This window comes from Arachis ipaensis, chromosome B10 (genome assembly GCF_000816755.2).
Source record: "Arachis ipaensis cultivar K30076 chromosome B10, Araip1.1, whole genome shotgun sequence".
NCBI lineage: Eukaryota > Viridiplantae > Streptophyta > Magnoliopsida > Fabales > Fabaceae > Arachis > Arachis ipaensis.
The window spans coordinates 19,662,730-19,688,539 of NC_029794.2; the positions used below are offsets into that span (position 1 = coordinate 19,662,730).

General features: G+C 34.6%; 1 protein-coding gene across 3 annotated transcripts; it reads left to right on the top strand.

The window, feature by feature from the left end:
- LOC107620298 lies at positions 6,842 to 14,440 on the top strand. 3 transcript variants are annotated; one of them, XR_002356365.1, is made up of 18 exons: positions 6,842 to 7,047; positions 8,354 to 8,609; positions 8,708 to 9,198; positions 9,463 to 9,613; positions 9,696 to 9,808; positions 9,997 to 10,083; positions 10,161 to 10,319; positions 10,431 to 10,517; positions 10,638 to 10,717; positions 10,809 to 10,877; positions 10,964 to 11,071; positions 11,210 to 11,314; positions 11,400 to 11,466; positions 11,658 to 11,723; positions 11,851 to 12,024; positions 12,185 to 12,590; positions 12,675 to 12,761; positions 12,902 to 12,998. XR_002356365.1 is itself a non-coding variant. In XM_021114140.1 (9 exons), exons 4-9 carry the CDS (start codon positions 12,456 to 12,458, stop codon positions 14,193 to 14,195), a joined length of 660 nt encoding a protein of 219 aa, XP_020969799.1. In that variant the 5' UTR covers positions 11,327 to 11,466; positions 11,658 to 11,723; positions 11,851 to 12,024; positions 12,185 to 12,455; the 3' UTR covers positions 14,196 to 14,440. The 3 variants fall into 3 exon arrangements, 1 of the variants encoding a protein (XP_020969799.1); XR_002356366.1 differs by lacking the exons at positions 10,638 to 10,717; positions 10,809 to 10,877; positions 10,964 to 11,071; XM_021114140.1 differs by lacking the exons at positions 6,842 to 7,047; positions 8,354 to 8,609; positions 8,708 to 9,198; ... (7 more) ...; positions 10,964 to 11,071; positions 11,210 to 11,314 and adding exons at positions 13,129 to 13,269; positions 13,372 to 13,478; positions 14,138 to 14,440 and having other exon boundaries at positions 11,327 to 11,466; positions 12,909 to 13,040.

Here is a 25,810-nt window from a genome sequence, read left to right on the forward strand (position 1 = left end):
CTGCAGACACCATAATAGTCCTTGGACATTTTTTTAAGTGATGAGTTAGTTATTACCGCACTGACCTAATATCACGTTGCCACGTTGAATAGTGCAACAACTGGTTTAGTTGACAAGATTTCAATTTGTAATCAATTCAGTCTCTCTCTATATTTAGGAGCAAAAAATCACAGGTATCGGAATGGTATAGTTGTAGCTGTCATCTAGTTTTTAAATAGTTTGGGATAGATTCAAATCCAAACAAAATATTTTTTGGTTATTCCAATTATAATGTGAGTCATCATTATTACCTGTCTCTTTATCATTGTTCTTCTCTCACTGTTTTTCTTTTGTTGTTCTTTTCTGAGACTTGAACATGTTATATCTTTACTTGATTACAGATAAGTGGAAAGAGATGGTATGAACTTTTTGTTCGGGCGAATAACAGGCAAGATGAAATGGTTGAGAACCACAATCTTATGGAGACAATCATGAAGTGAAAATGAACTTTGATTGGAGACTTGGGAGATTAGAGAAAGATGTCCGATATCAAAAATTAATTTTCTAGTTGTTAATACTAATTGTGTCGATATTAATAGCCCTGATTATGATTTTGTATTATAAATCATGAGTGAAAAAAGTTGATGGTGCCTACCCTGTATTCATTGAATGAATGATGAATGAAAAAATGAAAATGTGATTATAGAAATAAAAAAAATGATGACTGGTGTTTGATGATGGAATAAAAATCTGGTTAATTATGAATTGAATGTATTTGTGTTTGTTCATGGAATGTACCAAGACAGTAGTAGATCACCTAAACAAGCCTTGTTATTTGGAGAATATACCATTATCCCTTTATTTTTTTAAGTCACCTTATGATAAAACATGATGTATGTCCAACATTTCTTCCATCTACAACAAAAAAAAAAAAATCAAAATCAATGTGATGCCAGGTTAGTGCGACAATAGCTGACTCATTACCGAAAAGATACCAAAGGACCACTATGGTATCCGGAGCTGTATCTGAGTAATTACAATGGTAAAATTGGGATCTCGAAGAACACATTGGGTAATGACCTGAATTTCAGGAACTATTATAAGAATTTATTCGATTTCATAATATGGTATCAGAGTTTTATATCTAAAAGATCGAGAATTTGATCCTTATTAAACCTTAAAAAAAATATAAAGCAAATAACAAAAAAAAAGAAGGTTTATGAAAAAAATCAAGCAAACTCAATAAAAAAAAAACTCTTGTTTGTGAAAAAGTATTATCTTCTCTTATTAATTTAAACTTTTGGAATGAGTAATTTTATGATGGTTATTACTAAGTATATATTGCAACGGTGTTTGTGTCGTCGTTTAGTCACTCGTCAATTTGATTAAGATATGCTACAAGAAAAATACTGAGTACCGTTAGATTTACCGTCGGATCTATAAAATAAATCCACCGCAAAATAGATTACCGTTGTCCTTGGGTTGAAGGTATAAACGTTGCCGAAAACTGCTTACCGTCGGATTTATTTTTCCAACGCTAATTACCAACGGATTTTTGGTCGGTCTTTTCAATGGATTTGTCCGTTTCACGTATTTAGGCGCCATGTTACTGTCGAATTTATCCGATGGTAATGTTAATTTTATAAACCCTAAATTTTTTGGCACAGTTAAGCCACAATTAGGAGACTCTTGTTAACAAAATTATTAGCAGAAATTTAACGTCTCCAGAAATTAAGAAATTATTTTATTAAAAAATAAATGGTCTCAATGAAATAAAATGTCACAAATATAGAATACAATGAAGTAGACAAACAAATATACAAACAACCCTAAATCCTATAAATCCTGGTAATTTTTAATGTTGTCGTTGTCGTCGGCGTCGTGGTCCCATGCTGCAGCGACAGAGGAGATACTATTGTCGGTGCCCCACCGGCAGCGTCACCACTGATCAAGATGCTCCAGCTTCTCTGTCAGGTCGGAGCTGACGACAATAGGTGCAAGAATCTCTCGATACCTCTGCTCAGATTGCTCCGCCTGTTGCTGAAGCTTCTGTGTTAGTTTTTTCACTTCCTTCCTCAGGTCGACAACTTTCAGTAGGGCTAGTGGCAGAGGCAAAATCAGACGAAGCCGCCAACGCGGAGGAGCGGATGCCACTAGTGAAGAACGAGCCCAACCCGAAGTGGCGATTCTTGTGGGTTCAGAGGCGGTGTCGCGCCAAATCCTATCGGGATCCACCACGAAGGTCTCGTAGCCGGCTTCATCGGCCCCACTAAGTGGTTGAGATTGCTGGGTCGCGACCTCCAACCTCTGCGTGTACTCCTCCAATGTCACACACGTTAGCTGTGATTAGGATAATAGTTAAATAATTAACTTTAAACCGAATAAAGTTGAAACATAAGATTAATTTAAAGGTTTAATTACTCTGCTGTTCCCTATAGTTTTGTAAAATTTTCAATTAGGTCCCTATACTTTTTTTTCTTTTAATTGAGTCCTTGCACCAATTTTTTTTAATTGGGTCCCTACACTTTTTTTTTCCTTTTATTTAGGTCCCTGTTCCAATTCTTTTTTTTTAGTTGGGTCCCTACAAAATTAAGCTAATTACTACTAAGAGGGACTTAATTGAAAAAGAAAATTGGTATAGGGACCCAATTAAAAGAAAAAAAGTATAGGGACCTAATTGAAAATTTCAAGAAATAATAGGGACCAACAGAGTAATTAAACCTAATTTAAACTCACATAATGGGCCGCAGACCGCTTGTTAGCAAATCCCTTATTGTTTGCCTTCAAAGTATGGGTATACTTGAAGGTCTTCGCCAGTGTCGCCTTACGATCTAACGACTTAGACTACAAATTAATATATCAACCAACCAATAAAATAAAATGCTATGAAAACATAATTTTAATTTTTTTTAATTTCACTGAAAATGCTATGAAAATTTCGACAGAGACTCCCCTAAAACTCGAATTTAGCCACCCTTGAAGGGTTCTATCCAACATTTTCCAACAATCTCAGAGCCTAATCTAACATATTCTGACCAATCCTAACTACCTAAATCCACTAAAATAGAAAATTCAACTAACATTTACTCTACTAACTAATAAATAAATTGATAATAAAAAAGGAAAGTAAAAAACTAATTCAAGTAACTACTAAAACATTAAAGAATGATAAAATTCTTACCAGTCTGGTCTTCGTCTTCATGAAGGTCGCCAACCCACTCGTATACCTCATCGACCTGGGCGAAGCCCTGTTAGCGACGTTTGTTAGATGGCGACGCTTGAACCCCTCGTTATCTCTAAAATAAGCCTCCAAGTCACGCTTGATGTTCAGAGGGATCCACGATGTCAGGTGGTCTTTCCCCTGACGAACGTCGCTCATCATTTGCTGAAACCGCTTGGCGGCGCGATGGTCATAGGTCTTCCTGATCATGCATTGTGCTCTGCATCCCATATGAATTTTTCCAGGATTAGTTAGTCAGAATGAAATATAGTTCCTATACAGTTAAGTAATTCAAACAAAATTGGGTTCTTACCGCCCACTTCTGAAATCACTGCTCTCTTACATCAGCCGGAATCTGTGTGTAGGTCGGCCACGGGCAGTCATACATGAACTTAATGACCTCAAATATCTCCTGTGTTCACGCATTGGGGGTTTCGTTCAAACCTATTAGAGAAAAAATATCACATTAACAAACACATAAGATAAACAAACTTAAAATAAACAAATTTAATATTAAAAGATTGAACTCACGACTGCATGCCATCGGGCCAAATCCGCAGCCGGATGACAAACGGTGGTGGAGGGGTATCTTGCTCTGAGGCATGGGAGGAATCACCCACCGCGGACTCTGTCGACGTCATCGCTGCATCTGCAGTGGGTGTAGCAGAAGGAGGCATCCAGTTCGAGTTTAGGACCATGATGAATTGCTGGTCTGATGGACCCGCCTGTGACATCACAAGGTTGAAGGGGTAGCCAGGGTAGAGGGTGATGACTGGGCAGCCCTGGGGGATTCGGTGGAAGTCCGCCTTCTACCACGACCACGTGACCCACTCGACCTACCTCTGCTACCTGTCGTCATATCTGTACAGCGAATATATTAGTAACATATTAATAACATAACAAATACCAATAAATAATAACATAAGAATAAACTAAAGAAGTAATAAATAATTCTAAAAATGTTTTAGTTTAGTAAATTTAAAAAAAAAGAAATTACATAATGTTTTAGTTTCAAAATAATTAAATTAGAATGAATAAGTGTTTTGGTTAGTTTATCAAACTAACAAGTGCCTATAAAGCACTAAAACACTAATTGCAAAGGAGAAAAATTTCTTTCATAAGAACCAAAATGAATATATACATATATAGTTCTCTTGAAAATGTCATAAATGTTTATCATTTCACCAACTTACCAAAATAAAAAACGTAAACTAAGATCGAAATAATTATTCAAATTAAAAATTGTACAAAAATACAGCAACCTAACAATTAATTATAACAATTTCGAAAACATAATTTTAGTTTTTCCGATTTCGCTGAAAATCTTATAAATATTTTGACAGAGTTTCCCCTAACCTTTGGATTTTTCCACCCTTCAAATGTTTGATCCAAACCAAATATCCATCAACCCCTCTCAACTGGTTTATTTTTTCAATCATTATTAAGGTAACATACAAACGGCTCAATCATTATTAACACAATCAAGCATTTTTCTAATAATTTCAACAGCAAGAATCAGTAAACAGCTCAATAATCTAACATTTTTCAACAATCTCAGAGTCTAATCTAACATATTCTAACCTATCCTAACCACCTAAATTCACTAAAACAGAAAATTAAACTAACTAATCTCTACTAACTAATTAATTAACTTGATATAACAGAATTTGAAATAACTAGAGTTCAAACAAAAAAAGTTGAAGAGGAGTGGAGGTGCAGTAGCAGCAGAAGCAGAAGCGATGGGAGCGTTGCAGCAGTGGCGACAGGGACATTCAGGAGCGGCAGCAACATCTTCAGCAGCAGAACAACGTCTGAGGCAGCGGTGGCAGCGCTGGAAGCAACTGCGGCGGCAGAGGAGGTTGTGGGGAGGGGAGAAGTTAGAGAGAGAGTGGGAGGGTGAGAGGAGAGAGAGAGAGAGAGAGAGAGAGAGAGAGAGTAGTGGTGTCAGCAGAAAGAGAGTGTGTGTGTGAGGGACAAACAAACATTCACTACTCACTACCACTCCCACTCCCACTCTCTCTGCTATGCTAACGCCTAACTGCATTACACTCTTTTCATCGCGGTTCTAATTTAGGGCACGATTACCGTCAGATTTACCGGCGGATATTTCTAACGGTAATGCGGTGCGGATCACCAAAATGCAGTGTTACATTTCATTAAACGTCTCTACCGTCAGATCTATCCGACTGTAACTCCAATGCTAAAGTTTGTCGTCAATTTGTCGTGGTTTTCGGCCGAAAGTTACCGGTAGATTTACCGTCGGAGGAGACTATCTTCCAGTAATTATTTGACATGACAAATTTCACATCAAACCTATCGCTAAATCCAACGCTAAGTCTGATGGTTATTATCGTCGCTAAATTCAACGGTAAATCCGATAGTATTCAACATTTTCTTGTAGTGATAATTACATTGTTTCTACGTTCTATTTGGTATCTCTCATAGAATAATAAAGTTAAATATAATACTAAATCNATAAATGTATTAAGAATTAATTTTTAGAAAAATTAATAAAAATTACTGAAGGTTATTTATGATAAAAAGAAATTATTGCTTTTAAAAATTGAATTTTTTTTAAAAATTATTAAGCAATTATAAGTTTCCATGTAAAAAAACAAAGAAAATCATTATTGAGAAAGTTGGACTATTCAAACTTTAAAAACACCTTTTTCTTCCCATGGCAATGCATGGGGCCTCCCACTGTTCAGTTATATATTTGCTCTACAGCATGCACATGCCATAATAATTATTATTTATTAGTGTGCTTGTTTTTTTTAAGGTAAAGTAATTTAATTTATTTTTTGACAATTTTTCTGCAAATAATTTAGATAAAATAATTATATCTTTTTTTACAAATAGCATCAATTCTCTAGATGCCATAAAAAGAATTATATAATTATTTTTTTAAAATCAATTTTCCTCCACCAAAATTGATTCTACATGCTCCCACAGAATTTCCATACGAACAATGAACAAGAAACATTGTTCTATTCCTTTTTCCCTGGGTTTTATGTGTAACCCTCTTTTTGGGTTCACCCCTTGTCCTTTTCAGTTGTTGGGTATTGCATGATTATACTGATAACCGTATTCCATTTTTCTTCAACATTTATGCATTTATGTGAGTTAAAACTTTATTCCAAATTTTTTAATAAGATGATGATTCGATTTTTAGCAAAATTCCTCACCACCAGATAACTGCAAATTTCATGAATCACATGAACGACAAGTCATAATGTTTGATTCCTTATTCTATAATTTGTTTCACTTCTTTATGAAGTTATGCATTATAAGAATGTAGTTCCGAATGTGGTTGTGTTAAGGGAACAAAATTCATTCATCAAATCATTTTTTGGACCTATATATTACAGTGCATATATGCTTTCTTTCTTTTTCACATCAAACTCATTGATAACATTATTGTTTGTCATTATAGAGGTTCTCTAATAATGTTTTTAATTTTTAAAAAGATAAAGTATATTTTTTATTTTTAATATTTTAATTCAATTTAATTTTGTCCTTAATATTTAAACAGGTCTGCTACACATTCATATAACCATATAACCAAGTTGGCCCAAGCCCAAATTGATTCAAGCGCATTAAATGCAGAGTGAGAAACAAGCGCCAGACTAAAAAACGTCTCATTTTCCATTCGCGCTTCATTATGAACGAACGTTACATCTTTAACACGAAACCAATACACCAAAACACTCATTCTCTTCGAATCTCTCTGAACATCACTCAAACTTCAATCACATTTTTTGCGGAAACCACTACTACAAACGAATCGGAAGAAGATTTCGCAAGCAACAACCAGAAACAAACTAAAAGAGCAACAAAGACTACAAAAGGTATGAGAAAACTACTGTTCATTTAAAATCTTGCAATGTCGCGTTTCGCCTAGTTTCATTTTATTTTTACTGGTTTGATTTGTTTCGTTTAATGGATTGAACTATTGTGAATGATTTTTACAGTATAACTAGGGTTTTAAAATATAGTTGCTTGTTCTTATTGGTTTGGATAGTTTAACTAGAGCTCTGTTAATATCTTCAGTACTTCTTTTTCATTGAAGAATACTATTCTTGTTGATTGAAAATTGATAATGATTTATTAACCACATGAATATTTTTCGGTTCGGTGGCCTTTGTGATTTTGGTTCTATGCATGAAGAATTTTGGTTCGGTGGATTGTGGCATATTAATTAACTTGATTAGGATATACATGCTTGTGGTTATTGATGTATTGAATGAGTTTTGTTTAGGACAATTGACATTAGAGACAACTCTTTCACTTTGATAAGCCATACTACTGTAAAATTGTCTCATTATATTTGATTAAGATATATGTGGTTGTTCTTATTTGTATGAATAATTATATACATTTTTCGGTTCAGTACCCTTTGTGATTTTGGTTCTGTGCATGAAAGATTTTCGATTCGATGGGTTGTGACATTTTAATTGACTTGTTTAACATACACATGCTTATGGTTGTTGATGTATTGAATGAGTTTTGTTTAGGACAATTCACATTACAGAAAACTTTTTCACTTTGATAAGCCATACTACTGTAATAGTATTCTTGTTGATTGAAAGTTGATCATCATTTATTAACAATATGAACATTTTCGGTTCGGTAGCCTTTGTGATTTTAGTTCTGTGCATGAAGGATTTTCGGTTCGATGAGTTGTCGCATTTTAATTGACTTGTTTAACATACACATGCTTGTGGTTGTTGATGTATTGAATAAGTTTTGTTTAGGACAATTCACATTAGAGACAACTCTTTAACTTTGATAAGCCATACTACTGTAATAGTATTCTTGTTGATTGAAAGTCGATCATCATTTATTAACCACATGAACATTTTTCGGTTCAGTAGCCTTTGTAATTTTGGTTCTGTGAGTGAACAATTTTCGGTTCGGTGGGTTGTGACATTTTAATTGACTTGTTTAACATATACATGCTTGTGCTTGTTGATATATTGAATGAAATGTTGACCAAAATTTTTTATTACACCAAAACACAAGAAGAAAATGGCAACAATGAAGGAGAAGGCACCTTATAACATAAGTAGATTAAATATATTTATCCACTTTCATTTGAATAATATCTATTTTGTATTATAAATATATCCTCACATTCTGTTTCAAAACTTGCAGAAAACTCACTATTGCAAATGCCAAACAAAGGCAATAGCAACAGTGTACAGGGAAATGAGTCAAGAAAAGAAAGATATTGCGGAAGAAATGGGATTTGGTGCCCTGGCACATGTGCCAGAAATGAACGTCTATAATACACTGTTGATAGAATTGCTTGATCGGTTTGATGTGGAGAGAGGATGCCTGAAAACTCTACAGGGGACAATATACATAACTCCTCAGAAAGTAGCAGCTGCCATCGGCATAACCAACAGAGGTAATACATTTTTTACTTACTGCTTATTTTCAGTTCATTGGTGTCTGGAAAATTAAAATGACCGTTTTTGTCTGATTTTTGCTATTAAAATATTGTAGGGAATCTTTTTCCTAAAAAGGTTGATTACAACAAGTTGAATCCAGCAGACAAGGAAATATTTGACAGCGTCAAAAATATTTCCTTGGTGACTTTGGCAAGGAATGTGCTGGATATGAGTATAGAAGGGGAGGAGAACTGGAAAAAATTCAAGAGGACTTTTGTTGTCTTCATACAAAAGTGCTTCTTGCTCCCCACAACAGTAAGTGTGGCCTCCCCAATCCACAAGCCACCGATCTTTCATGTGGACAACATTAGGGAATGGGATTGGGCAAAGCATGTTCTCAACTTCTTAATGAAAAGAGTTGAAAATAAGAGAGATGGGAAGAAACAGTCTGTTGATGGCTGTGTTTTTGTATTAATGTTGATATACTTCCGTGAAACAAAGTTCCCCCGCCTGTTTGCACCTGATGCTCCCCTTGCATCATGGGTGGCCTATTGGACAAGGGAAAAGATCATTGAACGGATTTCATCCAAAACAACACAACCATTGGTAAGTACTATACTAAAATTTTCCAAAAAAATTGCTTTGAAATGCTTTTAGGTTATAATTAAATTATTTGTCCTACTTGCAATTGTTAGTTTGTTCATTTGAATGTTTCTGCATTAAGAAATATTTTTTTATGAATAAATAGTTATCATGTACTATTCACCAAATGAATGTTTTTCGATTTGGTAGGATTACTTCATTTGGTTCACCGTGTTGTTAATTTGTTCTTTTGATGATTAAATAATTGAGACCTTGTTTCTGTTTTAGGGACTTCTGTATAGAAAGAAAAAAAGAAATAAAAAACAAAAATAAGTAACTTGGACGAAAAAGAAAAAGGAAAGAAAATAAAAAAGAAAACTGTTGAGACAGATTCTTCTTCAGAAGAGGAAAGACTTTCCCAATCTGAATATGAAAGCCAGTAAGTTTAATTTTCATATCAATTTTATTTAATTTGTATTTGCTTAAATTTGTTCTTATGTGCTTGTTCTTATGTATTGCAGGGAAGAAGAAATAAAAAAAACCACCACAAAAAAAGAAAACAACCATTGAAGGTGGTTAAAAAAAAAAAGCCTCTGCCTATAGATTCAGAGAGCACAAGCAAATCTGAAAACGGGTAAGTATTGCATAATTTTGTGAGACGTTTTGTTGATTGCATATATATTTATTTTCGGTTCGGTGGGCTTCTAAGTTTCGGTTTAGCAATTTAATTTATTTCAGTTCGGTGGTATCTGTGGGTTTGGTTGACTTCATTGTTAGTGTCGTGTCTCCGGTATAAATTCAACGTGTTTATCTATTTTACAGAGAAAATGAAATTGAGAAAACACCCATAATAAAAAGAAAAAAACAACCCGAAAGGGTGGCAAAAATACCAACCCAACCTGACAAGGAGTAAGTTTCTCGAATCATATATTTTTTACTGATACTTATATTTTAGGTTCCTTGATACTTATTTTATGAACTTTCAGAATTGAACAAGCAAAAGACAATGCTACCAAAAAAAGAAAACGAGCATTGGAGATGATAAGGGAAAAAAGATCAAAGAAAAGAAATGATGGAGCTCAGTCAACAAACATTGCTCTGGATCAGTTTGACTCTCCACAGGCACAAAATAATTTCTCTCAAACGTAAGATTAAGTTTATTATTTCCGAATTCTTTTTCTTACTTTGCTTACTTTTGCTACCACCTTTTCTAATTCCTCTAGATACAATTACTAATATTTATTTATATTGCTTAGGGTGCCGACTATAAATATGGATAGTGAACAAGTCTTACAGACTCAAGGAAGTTCTACACCTTCTGTAAATGCTGCGAGCAATATCAGGTAAATTGGTACACTGCATATTGTATTTTCGGTTCGGTGGTTGCCCAAAAATGAATTTAATGTCTTTCTAGACCTCTGCTTTTAATCTTGGTTTCTAATTTTAATTTCTTATTTTTTTAGAAAAAATACCCCGGAAAGTCCGGTCAAATATTTTAGAAAAAATAAAATCTTCCAAGAAAGACGTCTAAAACTCCACGAGTGTAAGTTAAAAATATTTATGTTACTCTTTTAGATTTAGTTAATAATTTTTGTTTAATTAATCACAAGAAAATTGTGTTTAAATGTCACTAGAGCTACACCTGAATCTGAAGTACAAATCATTGAGTTTCAACAACAAACTCGTTTGGAATCTTTGGAAGTGTGAGTTTTTCAATGTGCAAATTCCTATTTTTCAAAACAAATTCTAATTATCCAACATTAACTTTATTTTTATTTACATTCCTTAGACCTCCTCTTGCATTGGCTCTTCCAAGTTCAGTTTAGGAAGAGTTGATGAAGGATGACTTTATCTATGTCCCTCCACAAGAGGAAAAACAACAAACTTCTAATAATAAGTAAGTTAATAAATATTTATTCACCACATGAATCTTGTTCAATGTTTACTGCTTATAAATGGTTTAATTATGGTTCAGTTGAAACCAGAAATAAATTCAATATGTTCTTATCTTTGGACTCTCTTCTGATTATTATAGCTGCCCTCAAGAAGCTGAAAAGCAGGGTATTACAGTATCTCTTATGAGTTCTGTAATTGAAGACTTATTCAAAGATGACTATGTGTATGAAATTTCTAATAAAGAGTAAGTTTCACAAAAAAAATCTTTTTATTAATTTTAATGGTTGTTATTGAACTGTTTTCTATTTAATGCAACAACCCTGCAAAAGAACAACAGCAACAAGCCCAAGAACCACCGATGCAACAACAATCAGAACAAGAAGCACCTGTTAATGTGTAAGCATTAAATTCTTTAATATCACTTTTGTTTAATATAATTTCGGTTCACTGTAAGTTTGGATTTTGGTTCAGTATAACTTTGGTTTTTGGTTCACTATTATGATTAGTGTAATTTCTGTTAAATATCATTGTTAAATATGATAATAGTTTGGGATAATTATAGAAATGTTTACTGTTTAATGAAGCAGATCTCTGGAACAGCCCTGCGAAGAACCAACAGCGCAACAATCCAAACAAGAAGAACCTGTTCATGTGTAAGTTTTACTTCTTATATAAATATCGATAATGTTTACTGCTTATACATGGTTTAATTATGGTTCGGTTGAAACTAGAATGAATTCAATGTGTTGTTGTCTTTGGACTCTCTTCTGTTTCTTATAGATGCCCTCTAGAACCCAAAAAGTAGGCTGTTACAGGGTCTCTTACAAGCTCTGTTATTGAAGAGTTTTTCAAGAATGCCGATGTCTATCAAGTTTTTGATGAAGAACAATCACAAGAACCTCAAGTGGCACGACAATCAGAAAACAAAACTCTAATCTTGTCATCATTTGACAGGTATGTTACTTGCTTTTCTTTAATATCATTTTTGTTTAATATAATTTCGGTTCACTGTACGTTTGGATTTGGGTTCACTATTTGTTTGGATTTCGGTTCACTATAGTGATTAAATATCACTTTTTTTTAATATCATTTTTAAATATCTATCATCCTGCAGTGCTGCTCAACCTAAGGAAAGGGAAGATGAAAGGCCTTCCTTTAGCCGTGGGATAAGTCCACCAGCATCTCAACCAACTCAGCCCTCTCAAGAGAGTAATTCACAGTTTGAAATCCTGGTAGAGGCGGTGGTAAATGCTGGAGTGGCAGCAGCATTAAAATTTGCTAAAGGAACATCTTCAGAACCAACCTTAACAGCGGCTCAAGTTTACAAAACCCCGTAGAAAAAGACAAAAATCACAAATGAGCTTATCGAAAAGTGTTATCATTGAATGACACATGTGAAAAAGACAAAAGATGGTACCAATGAATATGAACTTGTATTTGTCTTGAAACATGAGGGACTCTACAAGGGATTAAGAGAATATTTCATGTCTCTAATGCCCAAAGAAGATGTGCATGCTGTAGTAAATTCTTTTCCAATTGCATTAACATTAATGATTTTTTTAAACACTCTTATATAGTATATCTCATAAATTTTCATCTTGTAGGTGGTTAGTATACACAGCATGATTCTCAACGAAATAAAAACTAAGCGGTATGAGAAACAAATATACATTGTGCCACAGGATATTGTGGTAAGCTAAATTTCCTATTCACTGCTGATTACTTTTCGGTTCGGTCAGAATGTAAATATTGGTTCACCTGATTTTTATGTCTTCCCTATTCATATGATTTCTGTTCGGTTCAGTGGAAATGTGATTTAACTGATGTTCAGTTTGCAGAATTTTATGTTGGGAAGATATGGCGTGGAGTACATTGATGAGAGGACAAACAAATCCTACAGGTTTGATATTGACCAGTATGCCCACCACCGCCAGTTTCTTGACAAAAGGAAACTTGTATCGCATCCATTTGTAAGTTGTAATTTCTAAAAATTCTTTGATAATTCTCTTGTTTGCTATTGTTTCGACTGAAATATTCTATAATTTTCCAAAACTTCAGCTATTTGTCCCAATTTGCAATGGAGGGCATTGGTGGTTGTGGATTGCTGATGTAAACAACAAGAAGTTCTATGTCCTTGACCCTATCAACAAGAAGCCAGAAGATATACCTGATTCGAGAAAGGAACTAAACAAATTTGTTGTAAGTTATTTTCTTGTAAATTATTCAAATTATTCTGTACATGAGAGGAGTTTGGTTGACTGTTGTTGGTTCTATTTATTTAGTTTTTTTTGTCTCTTTCAGGGTTTAAAAATTTTCCAGATGAGGGTGTACGCTGGGGCAGAACCCTTAATGGAGGATGGACTGGGAGAGGAAGCAGAGTATATCCAATTGAATGGTCAATGTACAAAGTAAGAATCTTTCTCTTCTATAGTGCTATTTTTAATGTATTTTATTTTATATACTATTGATCGTATTATACTCAATTCTTGCTTAGCTATGATTGTGGAATATTCGTGGTGAAATGGCTCGAAACAATAGATCCACAAAAAATAGAAAGCAAGAAGGGATATAAATATAAAGCTTGGACACAAATAAGTACTTTCTAAATTAATAAACTTCTTTCTTTTCTTATTTCATTCAGTTAAGTTGATATTGTAACTAGAGCTTTGAAGTTGGTTGTTACTCTGTTCAATACTTTTTTTCCATGCATAAATACTATTATTGTTGATTGAAATTTCATCAACAAAATTTACCACATAAACAATTTTCGGTTTGGTAGCTCATATAATTTTGATTCACCAAGTGAATTTTTTTTGGTTTGGTGGACTCCTTTTAATTTGTTCAGGGTTTAGGGTAATTGTGATTGTATTTTTACAGTATGACTAGGGCTTTGAATAAAATTTGTTGTTATTTAATGTGATTTTAATTTACTTGATATTTAATGTGTTCAGGGTTTAGGGTTATTGTGATTGTATTTTTACATTATGATTAGGGCTTTGAATGATATTGTTCTTATTTCATTTGGGTTCTTTTCTTATGTAACTAATTCATTTCAATTGAAATGCAGAAACACATTGATGACTTCAGATACCAACATGGTCCAAATTTTCTGTTGCATAAAATGAACAAAATCAGAGACAAAGTGATTTCGGAATCTGAAGCAATAAGACTCACCAAGCCATCTGCTTTCCTCTCTAGCCCTTATTGTAAATACACATCTGGAAATTTAGATAGCAAATAGCATATACTAGTTGTAATTAATAATATTTTGTTTAACTTGTTTAAAAAGCAAAAAATGCATAATTCAAATGTATATATGTCAATGTATGTATCAAACAATGCATATAGTAGTTGTACATATTTTGTATAACTTGTTAAAAAAGCAAACAATGCTTCTTTCAAATGTATATATGTCAATGTTGATGTATATATCATTCTTAATATCAATGTATGTATCAAATGTTAACATTTATATATTTGTTAGAACTGTCTGGCTGCTGTTTTATTCCAGGTTCTCAGTGATTACAATCACTGTATTTACCAATACATTAGAACTCCAAAAAAAAACAGTGAACTGAAATTAATACACTGGGCGAACCGAAATTTAGAAACACACTGAACCCACCCTAAACCCTAAACACTAAAACGAGAGCCCTAAACACTGAACCTTGAACCCATAAACCGTAAATCTCTAAAACCCTAAAACATAAACCCTAAAGCCTAAAGCCTAAACCCTAAACCTTGAACCCGACCCTGAACTTTGAACCTGAACCCTGAACACTGAACTTTGAACCCTAAACCCTGAACCCTGAACCCTACCGTAAACCCTAAACCCCCAAAACCCTGAACCCTGAACCCTAAATCCTAGACCCCTAGATCCTGAACCCTAAACCCTCAACCATGAACACGGTGAACCGAAATTAATAAATGGGGCGAACCAAAATTTTGAAACACACTGAACCCCTGAACACTGAACGCTGAACCCATAAACCCTAAATCACAAGTTGACCCAAGCCCAAATCAATTTAACCGCCTCCAATGTCACTAAAATAAACGTGACTTCCACGCGCTTCATTATAATAAAACATTCCTTCTTCTTCAAATGCACAAAACCAATCCTTCTCTTCGAATCTCTCTCAAAATCACTGAAATTTCAGTCACGTTCTCTGCGAAAACCACTATTGCAGAAGAATAGCTAGAAGATTTGGCAACGAACAACCACAAATGAACAAAAACAGCAACAGAGACTACCAAAGTATGAGAAAACTACTGTTCACTTGAAATCTTGCAATATCGCATTTCTCCTAGTTGCATTTTAGGTTTACTTGATTGATTTGTTTCGTTTAGAAGATTGAACTATTGTGAATGCATTTTTACAGTATAACTAGGGCTTGGAATGAAATTTGTTGTTGTTTTCAATCAGTTCAGTGGATAGTGTAACTAGGGCTTTGAAATTGGTCGTTTCACTGTTCAGTACTTCTTTCGCACGGAGAAATACTATCATTTAGCAACAGTGTTCAAGAATATGAGTCAAGAAAAGAAAGATATAGTTGAAGAAATATGATTCGGTGCCCTGGCACATGTCCCAGAAATGAAGGTATCTCACGCCCTCTTAAGAGAATTGATTGATTGCTATGATGAGTATCATGGTTGCCTGAAAACTCTCCATGGAAAAATATACATAACACCTGCCAAGGTAGAAGCTGCGCTGGGGATAAGCCACGGCGGTAATACACATTCCACTTCTTGCTTATTTTCGGTTCATTGCTCCCTTAAATTTTGGTTCATTGCTTCCTTTAACTTCGGTTCATTGCTTCCTTTAATTTCGGTTCCTTGGTATATAAAAATTTAAACTGAACCTTTTTGGCTCATTTGTTGCTATTAAAATATTGTAGGGGATCGTTTTCCTAAAAAAGTTGACTATCGCAAACTGAATGAGGAAGACAAGGCAATATTTGACAGCCTCAATTGTGTTACATTGGCGACTTTGACAAAGTTTGTCCTAAATATGAGTGTTGAAGGGGAGGAGAACCGGCAAAAATTCCGCAGGACTTTTGTCGTCTTCGTACAGAAGTGCTTCTTGCTGCGGATGGCGGTAAGCATGGCCTCCGCAATCCATAAGCCGCCTATCTTTTGTGTGGACAACATCCGACAGTGGGATTAAGCAAGTCATATGCTAAGCTTCTTGAGGAATGGAATCGAAAACAAGAGAAAGGGGAAAAAACAATCCATTGAGGGCTGTGTTTTTGTTTTGATGCTGATATACTTCCATGAAACCAAGTTCCCTCGCTTGGATGGACTTGATGCTCCCCCGGCACCGTGGGTGGCCTATTGGACAAAGAATATAATGCTCGACTGGATTTATGAGGAAGCAACAGACACAATGGTAATGTGTTGATTTGAATCATTGTGCATGCAGAAATATTTTTCTTGATAATTGAATGTTTATCACGTATTATTCATCACATGAATTGCATTCGGTTCAGTGTTTGTGGTCGTTTTGATTCACCTGATTGTTTTTGTATTTCCTCATTTCGAATACTCTGCTAACTAAATTATTTTGTGTTTTAGGGACTTCTGTATAGAAAGCAAAAAGAGGGAAAAGAGAAAATAAAAAGGGAGAAAGAAGAAAAGAAAGTTGTTGTTGTGGATTCTTCTTCGGAAGAAGAATCTTTTTCAGAATCCAAATCAGAATCAGAATTCGACAATATAACGTTGGCAGAAAGAACAAGACAAAAGAGGCTCATGAAAAAGAAAAAGTTGTTTCAACGGATTCAGAAACATCAAGTGAATCTGATTAACAATATTTTCTTATAACTTGTTTTCAGTACAGTTTGAATGGTTCTAATTAACAATATTTTGTTTAACTTGTTTAAAAAAGCAGACACTGTTTCTTTTGAATGTATATATGTCAACATTAATGTAAATGGTAATATTAATGTATAGATCTAATGTTAATGTATATACTGATTTAAGATGGATTACTCCTTGTCTTGTTATATACTTGTTGGAACTGCCTAGCTGCTATTTTGTCGCAGGTTCACAGTGAAAGAAATCAGGGTGTTTACCAAAAAATTATGAACCCCAAAAACACAATGAACCGAAATTAATACACCGGCCGAACCGAAAGGTAGAAACACACTGAACCCCTAAACGCTGAACCCTAAACCCTAAACACTAAAACCAGAACCCTGAACACTGAACCCTGAACTCATAAACCCTAAATCCCTAAAACCCTAAAACATAAACCCTAAACCCTAAACCCTGAACCCAAACCCTAAACTCTGAACCTGAACCCTGAACACTAAACTCTGAACCCTGAATGCTAAACCCTAAACCCTGAACCCTACCGTAAACCCTAAACCCCTAAAACCCTGAACCTTAAACCCAAGACACCTAAACCCTAAACCCTCAACCATGTACACGGTGAACCGAAACTAATACATGGGGTGAACCGAAAGTTTGAAACACACTGAACCCCTGTACACTGAACCCTGAACCCAGAAACCCTAAACTCTAAAATCCTAAACCTTAATCCCTAATCCCTAAACCTTAAACCCTAAACCCTAATCCCTAAACCCTTAAATCTGAACTCTGAACCTTGAACCAAAAAACAAATTCTAATTATTCAACTTAGAAATTAATACACTAGATGAATCGAGAAACTGCATATATCAATATAGAATTTCACAAAAAAAGGGATTATTCATTAAAGACTATCAACATTCAGAAATTAAACCTGCTATAACCATGGTGAACCGAAATTTGCTCATGGGTGAACAAAAATTTACATTAATAAAAGCTAAAACTTGTAAAATCCTCTCTTGGATAATTCATATCTGGTGTATTGTAAAGAGTGGAGCTTAACTGAATCGATGATCTGGAGTCTAAAAGGTTCAACTACAAAAGACATAATTGTGTATTAGCAAAATGAACATTTGAATTTTTAACTTATCAAAAGCAAGTCAATTTTACCTCACTTGGAGCTATCTTTTTCATTTTCTTCATGGCATTTGAGATCTTTTTTTCCAGGTTTGATCCAAGTCTGTTCTTGGGCTGACCTCTTATTTTGACACGTGGTGGGCTTTGAAGGTCATTCACATTGCTTAATGTCGCTTCTTCGTGGTTTAACAAACTTTTTCCTTTGCTTCTCCCTTGATATTCTTCCATCTCCGCCATGACCTTGTCAAATGCTCGGTGCAAAATTCTGGTCAACTCTTCAGACTCAGATGGAAATTCACATATATTGTGTGACCGAAACACCAATTCGTCAAATCTCTTACTTCTTGGCTCTAGTAGAGGTTCATCTTGGCTGCTCTTAATGTGTGTATGCCTCCTTTTTATGTTCTTGCTCTAACGTTCTAATATGTATTTCGGTGATACGTTATCCACTCGCTCAAAGCTTAGGACACTTAGGGAACGGCGGCACAATATGCCCCTAGACTCAAACAGCAAGCAATGGCACTTTACATCTCGTGATACTGCGTCGTAGGTGACGACAAACTTATTGAATTTAGAGTTGGAAACCTACTCTATTACTTCATATGTTGTGAAACCTAAGGTGGAATGTATTGATCTTGTGATACATTTCACTTTACCTCTGAATTGAGCTTGAACTTCCTTGAACTTCTCATGGGTATATACATGCTGAAACTATGCCTCTATTGCTAATTTTGTTGCACACGGTATCACGGTGTGAAAATCTGCAGCATCAAATTCTCTCTCTGCTTACTCTCTGCTTGCTAGGCAATTGTCGTATTGCTTCACGAATTGTCTCAAGGAGCTATTCCGTGTGATAAACTTGTTGAAAAATGAATGCATACTCTCGCTCCTTTGCGTGCTTCTCGTCTCGGCCCAAAAGTGGTGATCCAAGTAAACCGGAATCCATATATGGCGATCCTCGTACAGCTCTACATACCAAACCGAAAGTATAAGGTCTAGTGAACCAAAAACAGTGCATCCTTTGGGAAAAATAAATATGAGCATAAAAATAATTCGAATTTAAACCTCAATTACCTGAAAGCCACTTGTTGCCTACGAGGCCATACTTTGTAAGAAAATCGTTCCAGTTTTTGTCAAATGCGTCCTTTATGTAAGAGTTCCAAACAACATGGCTCATCTCTTATTCAATATCGATGTGCCCTTTGTAGCCATTTAATTTGCTTGGAATCTTCTTCATAATGTGCCAGATGCACCAGCGGTGAATTGTTGTTGGCATGCACAGCTCAATTTCCCTTTAAATCGATGCGCATTGATCGGTAAGAATACCTTTTGGTGCCTTCCCTCCCATGCAACGTAACCAACACTCAAATAGCCATTTGAATGATTAGATGTCCTCATTTTTTATCAGCGTGCATCCAAGAGTGTCGACTGGCCGTGGTGATTCACGCTAACAAAAGAACCTAAAACCAAATTGTACCTGCATAAATAACAACCACAAGATGGTGAACCAAAATATATACACTCACTGAACATCAAAAATATGTTTGAATGAACCGAATACCTATTTGTGTTATAGGTGGTGTCAAATGAGACCACGTCTCTGAAATAATCAAATGCAGCCCTGCTTCTTGCATCAACCCAGAATGCATGTTTATTGCAGTGATCGCCTTCAAGGTTGAGCTCAAAGAAGAAATTTTGGTTCTTCTCTTTCATTCTAACTAGGTACTTCCCAAATTCTTTGGCATCGTCTTCTTTGGAAATATTCTGTACTTCCCTTGTAATGTAATTCCTTACGTCTTTTTCTATAAAACCTAGTTCACGGTGGCTGCTAGCTGCTGCCACAAATGATTGGTAAGTTTTGCTCGGTCTGATTTTGGCTTCTTCGTGGGTTTTGATGGTGCGACGCACGAACATGCTAAGCTCCCTGTGTTGTTTGAGCATCTCAGCTTGGTTTGGACAACAAGGATGTGAGTGATTCAAAATAACTTTGAAAATTATCCAAAGATCAACATCCTTCATTATGTGTACGTAAATTCTGGCCGGACAATTTAACCCAGCTGAAGGGTTTGTCTTCAAAGTTGGAGATATCTTTGATTTCCACCTCCCCTATCTCGAGCATACAATTAGTTGATTTTTAATCTTGTCTCCGTCCCGAGTCGTGTTCTTTATTTTGTTAGAAAAACTGGTAAGTTTGGAATAATGTTTGTAGAACTTTCCAGCTTCTTCTAATGTCTTGAAAATCATTCCCACCCTTGGAACAATATTTCATCCACAACACAGCTGGTCTGCATAGTGAACCGAAATCTTAATTATGGTGAACCGAAATCTTAATTATGGTGAAACAATTATATAGTGCTTAGCGAACAAAGCAGAATATATTCGTCCAATTTTTTTGTAGACTCATTTCTGCTTACCAAACCGAAAACATGAACATGGTGAACCAACTCTTTAGTACTCACCGAACCGAAAAGTTACTCACAATTACTCATAGTTAGTCACAGTTACTCACACTCACAGTTACATATTATCAATTCAATTCAGATAAAGATCACCTCAGTCCATTCAATTGTCATCAAATAAAATTAGCAATTTTATTCCATTGAATTAGATTCAAAATTCAATAATCCAAACCTCATCAAATTGATACGTTTTGGAAGAATTGTCCAAATTGCACTCATTCAACTGATTTGAAGTTGATTCATTCATTGTTTCAATTCTGAAGTGTAGATCGAAGAAGAAAACGAAGAAGAAGATGAACGACGAAGCTAATTACGTTGAAGTCAATCCAAATCCATAATGCAGAGAAGAATAACGCGAATACATTAAAGCAACAAATTTAATTACGTTGAAGAAGAAGAAGGAGAACAGAAGAAGAAGAAGAAGGTTGACGTTGTATCGAAAGGTTTACGTTGAGAAAGGTTAGTGATGCAAAATAAGGATTAGGTTATATACGTTTGTTTTAGGTGCGTGTCACACAAACCACTGTGTGGGGCGTGGAGTGAAAAGAACTTGGATAACATCCATGTAATTTTTACATGGATGTAGAGCTTTTTCGATATTTAAAATAGTTTTAATTTTATCTCTACTGTTAATTTTTTTTGACAGTTAACTGTTAGTTAATTTTTTTTTAATTTTAACTTTTATCATTCTTTATTTTTTTTCATATCCTAAAAATCTCAAACTCTCTCCCTCTTATGTTGCCACCGTTACGATCACCCCTCTATTATTACTTTCCCCAACAAACAACAGTAACAACCATTCACACATCTCCATTGCTACTGTCACCACCTACAAAACCTAATCAACACTGTATCTTTCAAATCTAAAATCATTGCCATCATAAAAAACAATATCCACGTCGTATAGATTTTTTTAAAAGAAAAAATACAAAACAGAGATTGAATTAGAAATTAAGGGAGAGAGAGAGAAGGGGAGAGAGAGAAAGAGAGAAGTGGTAGCAATAGTAACTCATGATAGCTTAAAAAATGGCAGAGGTTACGGCTATACAAGGACGATAACAACAACCACGACATGAGTATCACAAGTAGAATAGAGGTATAGAGCTTGGTGGTAGAATAGAGGCAGAGCTTGGCGGCAATGTAGCTCGGCCACAGTGACAACATTGGCTCTGGCGACGACTCCAAGTAGTAGCAACATCATCAACAGCACTACTCTCATCTAATAAATAGGGACACATCTGAAATCTTAATGTATCTGTGTTCATAACGAATACGACACGGATACTCTTGCAATAAGTTAGATACATAAGTGTAGAATGTTTATATCCATGTTGATCTATTCTTTTATTTTTTGATACGTGTATGTACACACATTTCTAAATGTTATTTTTTATTATAATTTATTATTTATTATCTATAATGATAAAATATTAATTATTATTTATACATTCTACTATATTACATGACGTATCATATCGTATCATATCTTATATTTTTATCAAAATAACGTATCGTCGTATCCGTGTCTTGTTGTGTCCGTATCGCGTGTGGTATATATATATTCTTTCTCTCTCTCTCTCTCTCTCTCGCCTGACCCTTTCTTCCTCTCTTTCGATCTGACCAGAAATGGCGCCTCATTTACAGCGTCGACGATAGTTCTTTGTCTAATCGGCGACTCATCCTCTTTTCTCCTTCTTACTTTACATCTCTTTCTTTTTCGTATACATCTCTGCTTCCTCTCTTCTTTCATTTTTTCATTCTCCCCCTTCTTTTTCTTTCTATTTTTTATTTTGGTTTATAATTACTGTTGTGTGTTTTACAATTAGAAAATTAGAGATACGATTTAAGATGAAGATAGAGTGTGTTAAAGAGAATGAAAATAATCAATGATAAAATTGAAAAGGAAAAGTTGAGTAGTAGTTGACTATAAAAAATTGACAATAGAGATAAAATTTTAATATTTCAAATATTAAGAATAAAATTGAATTAAATTAAACGTTAGGAATAACTTTAAAAAAATTCAAAAATATTAGAGATAAAAATTAAAGCATGCAGCATGCACATAAATCACTACAAGAAACATCGTTAAAATCGACGGCAAAATCGACGGCTTAGCCGTCGATAATATTAAATTTCGACGGCAAAATAAACAGCGGAGGTGGTCGCTATAAAGCTTGTCGATTTTTTAAAATTCTATTAAAATCGACGGCTTGCCTGGCCGTCGATAATAATTTAATAAAATCGACGGCTTTACTGTCTGTAATATGAGTTTGAGAATTTTACCTTCTTACTAAAATCGACAATGTTGCCGTCGATATTATTATATAAAATCGACGCCACTTTTATCGATATTTGATTTAATAAAATCGACAACGTTTTCGTTTATAATATGCTTACTAAAATCGACAAGATTACCGTCGATATTGGATCCAATAAAATCGACACAATTGCCGTCGATTTTATTATTTAGATACCGACAATTCTTTTGTCTATATTTGGTTTTTCTTGTCTATTTTAAAATTAAAAAGCGACAACCATTCCGTCGATTTTAATAGACATGTTTTAATTATTTTTTTTATTTGAAAAATAGTAAACAATTAATGCAAATAAATATAGAAATAAAATTTATATAGAGTATAAATAACAAAACAAATAAACTTTTAAATATAAAAATAAAATTTATACTAAATATTAGATAATGAGTTTACAAACTTATCAAAATAATAAATAATTCTCTAACATAAAAGACTCTAGACAAAATAAATAACTAAACTTAGACTTATATTCGTTAAAATTGCAATCCACTAATAATACAAAATATTCAACCACTATCTAATACAAAATACTAAACTCAGCTTTTGTGCCCGCCCACCTTATATTACGAACCACCCAACTATCTAAGTGTTGACTACCTCGAATTCTTGCATAGGTGTCGGGGAATATTTCAGGATCATGTGTGATACTTCCATCAAGAGAAATGTTAATGGGATAACGCAGGAGGTGGCCACAAGTGCATAATGGTTGTCCTGTATATCTGTTCCAATTGTTTTGAGCAAGTTGATGGACCCTCCTAATACAACCTTCAAGTTCAGGGTTGAGGAAAGTTTCTTTATATATGCCAAGATGCTCGTACCACAAGGACAAGTGAAAGCGATGGATCTGGCCCCTTGCACTATTTTTATTGGTTGCCAAATAGGAGGGTTGATAAGCTCCAATAGCAATTTCAGTGTCTCTTCCACCATTCATTGATCTCTCGTTGATATTAGCAGATCCAATGATTATGTATTCATCATCCACTGCCCAAAAACAAAAGAATAATACTTATCACTTGGTCGTAGCAGGGCATATTAAAATCTATCTTCAATTTCAAACATATATTACAACTTTAAAGTTATTGTGAGATAAAAATAAAATTTAAAGAGAGCTGAGGGCAGATAAAAAGTTGGTCAATGGATTTCCTTCTCAACTTCATTTAAAAGATTAGATTATATAAAGAAAATATTCTGAATTAGTTCCAAACTTATCTATCATCATCTTGGAATGCACATAAATCATAAATCGACCAGCACTTTGGGCCTTCATGTAATGAGAATCTGATTTTCGTTTTGCTTTATGCTTTTGTGTTTCTTTTTCAATAAGCCAAAGTGTATGACATGAGAAAAGCAGACGCAAATCAAAACCTGCAATAGAGAAAATTAAACAGCAGCACTACCGGTACTTTTAATTTGTTAAAACCCCTTTTGCAAGCAGGCTTGGGTAGAATAGGATTACTCAGCCACCATCTGCATGTTTGGCAGCGTTTTGTACAGATATATCCATAGATTAAACAAATTAAAGCATACATCCGAATCTATTAGTGCTTTCCAAAATGAAAAGAAAGAAGAGGCAATTAGTGCTTTCCTATAAGCTAGAAAGAGTAACTTCTGAAGGAAAAAAAAAGCTGAAAAAGTCCCTCACTAAAAGCATTTTTTTTAAACAAATGCTCCCTTTTTAAAGTTCTCCAGTGAAAATAACAAGCATGCCATAAAAACAAATATCACAGTGAACAAGAAGTTACTAGTTATCATTTACAATTAGACCAAGATAAAATGCCAATGAACATAAGTTATTGTGATTTTCATTGCTTACTAAACACTACACAACAAGTAAGAAGAGTTACCTTGAACAATTTGACAAAGCAATTGCGACAGCACTCAAGAGCTTGCTAGCTTCAGGTGCATCAAGAAGCACACCACTTGCACTTTGAGGAGCAATAACCTAGTGATAACCTAGAAATAGGTGATTCCTTATCCTTTGGGGAAAAAATAAAACATAAGGATTAAACCATACCAAGAATTCTTTTACATCGAAACATAACTGCAGATCATGCAAATCAAAATTCCAGTCCCCATCTTTTACTGTAACAACAAGAAACCAAAATACATTAAACAACAACTATCTCCTGAGCTGCAACCTAAATTTACAAACAACTCACAGCCAAAAGAAATGGGAAAATGTCAAATATCATCAGGGTTGGTCTCAAAATAGTATTCCATGTAGTAACTTTTCATGGCATACTTCATCTCGGATTTCACCTTGTACAAACTACCGGAATTCTCCAAAAGAATTGCACCTTTTTCCTTTAACCAAATAGATTAAAAGAAGCTCATTCAGGTACAGAAATAAAAAATGGCATAACAAAGTTGTCACATATATTCCCAGATTATCCATATGATCAACAAGCATAAGGATAATCGAAATGCCACCACTGACTTACCTGAACTTGTCAATCAAACAAGGTTGAGTGAAACCAAAACAGCAAGTAGAGAATTGCTTCTGGCCGAAATTGAATTTACAAAAGAGTGCAGCAATGGCAGATTGAGAAACTCCTGAACTTATACAATAAAGAGATACAGATTTGGCACTTGCCATGTAATTGTGTGATTCCATTCTGGTTGAAAGCAAAAAGCAAATTGCATAATCCTCACACCTAAAGATAACATAATTATAAGAAACATTAGTGGGAACAGTGCAAACAAGGAGACAAACCAAATGCTCTAAAAATAATATCACGCCAAAAAAAATCGCTACAAAATTCACACTGCTAAGTGTCTTTGTAACTTTTCTCTAAAAATCATAAGCTATCACTCTGGAAAAAAAATGTATATATAACAACTGGCTACAAAATTCAGAGAGATAAGCGTCACTGTATATGATATCTAAACTATATTAAACTTGAGAAAGGACAGCCGACTCACGTTTTCATGATCCAGATGCCTCAGGAGTTTAATCTCACGGAGTGTGCGCTTTGCATCCATGTGATTATCGAACGCGTTCGCTATCTTCTTAACAGCAACCAG

Bases quoted from the DNA above. Each gene is read 5' to 3' on its own strand.
- LOC107620298 (XM_021114140.1), top strand. From the start codon at position 12,456: ATGACACATGTGAAAAAGACAAAAGATGGTACCAATGAATATGAACTT. The intron at 12,591-12,674 runs GTAAATTCTTTT...TTCATCTTGTAG, and splicing joins AAGAAGATGTGCATGCTGTA to GTGGTTAGTATACACAGCAT. The intron at 13,270-13,371 runs GTAAGTTATTTT...TGTCTCTTTCAG, and splicing joins AGGAACTAAACAAATTTGTT to GGTTTAAAAATTTTCCAGAT.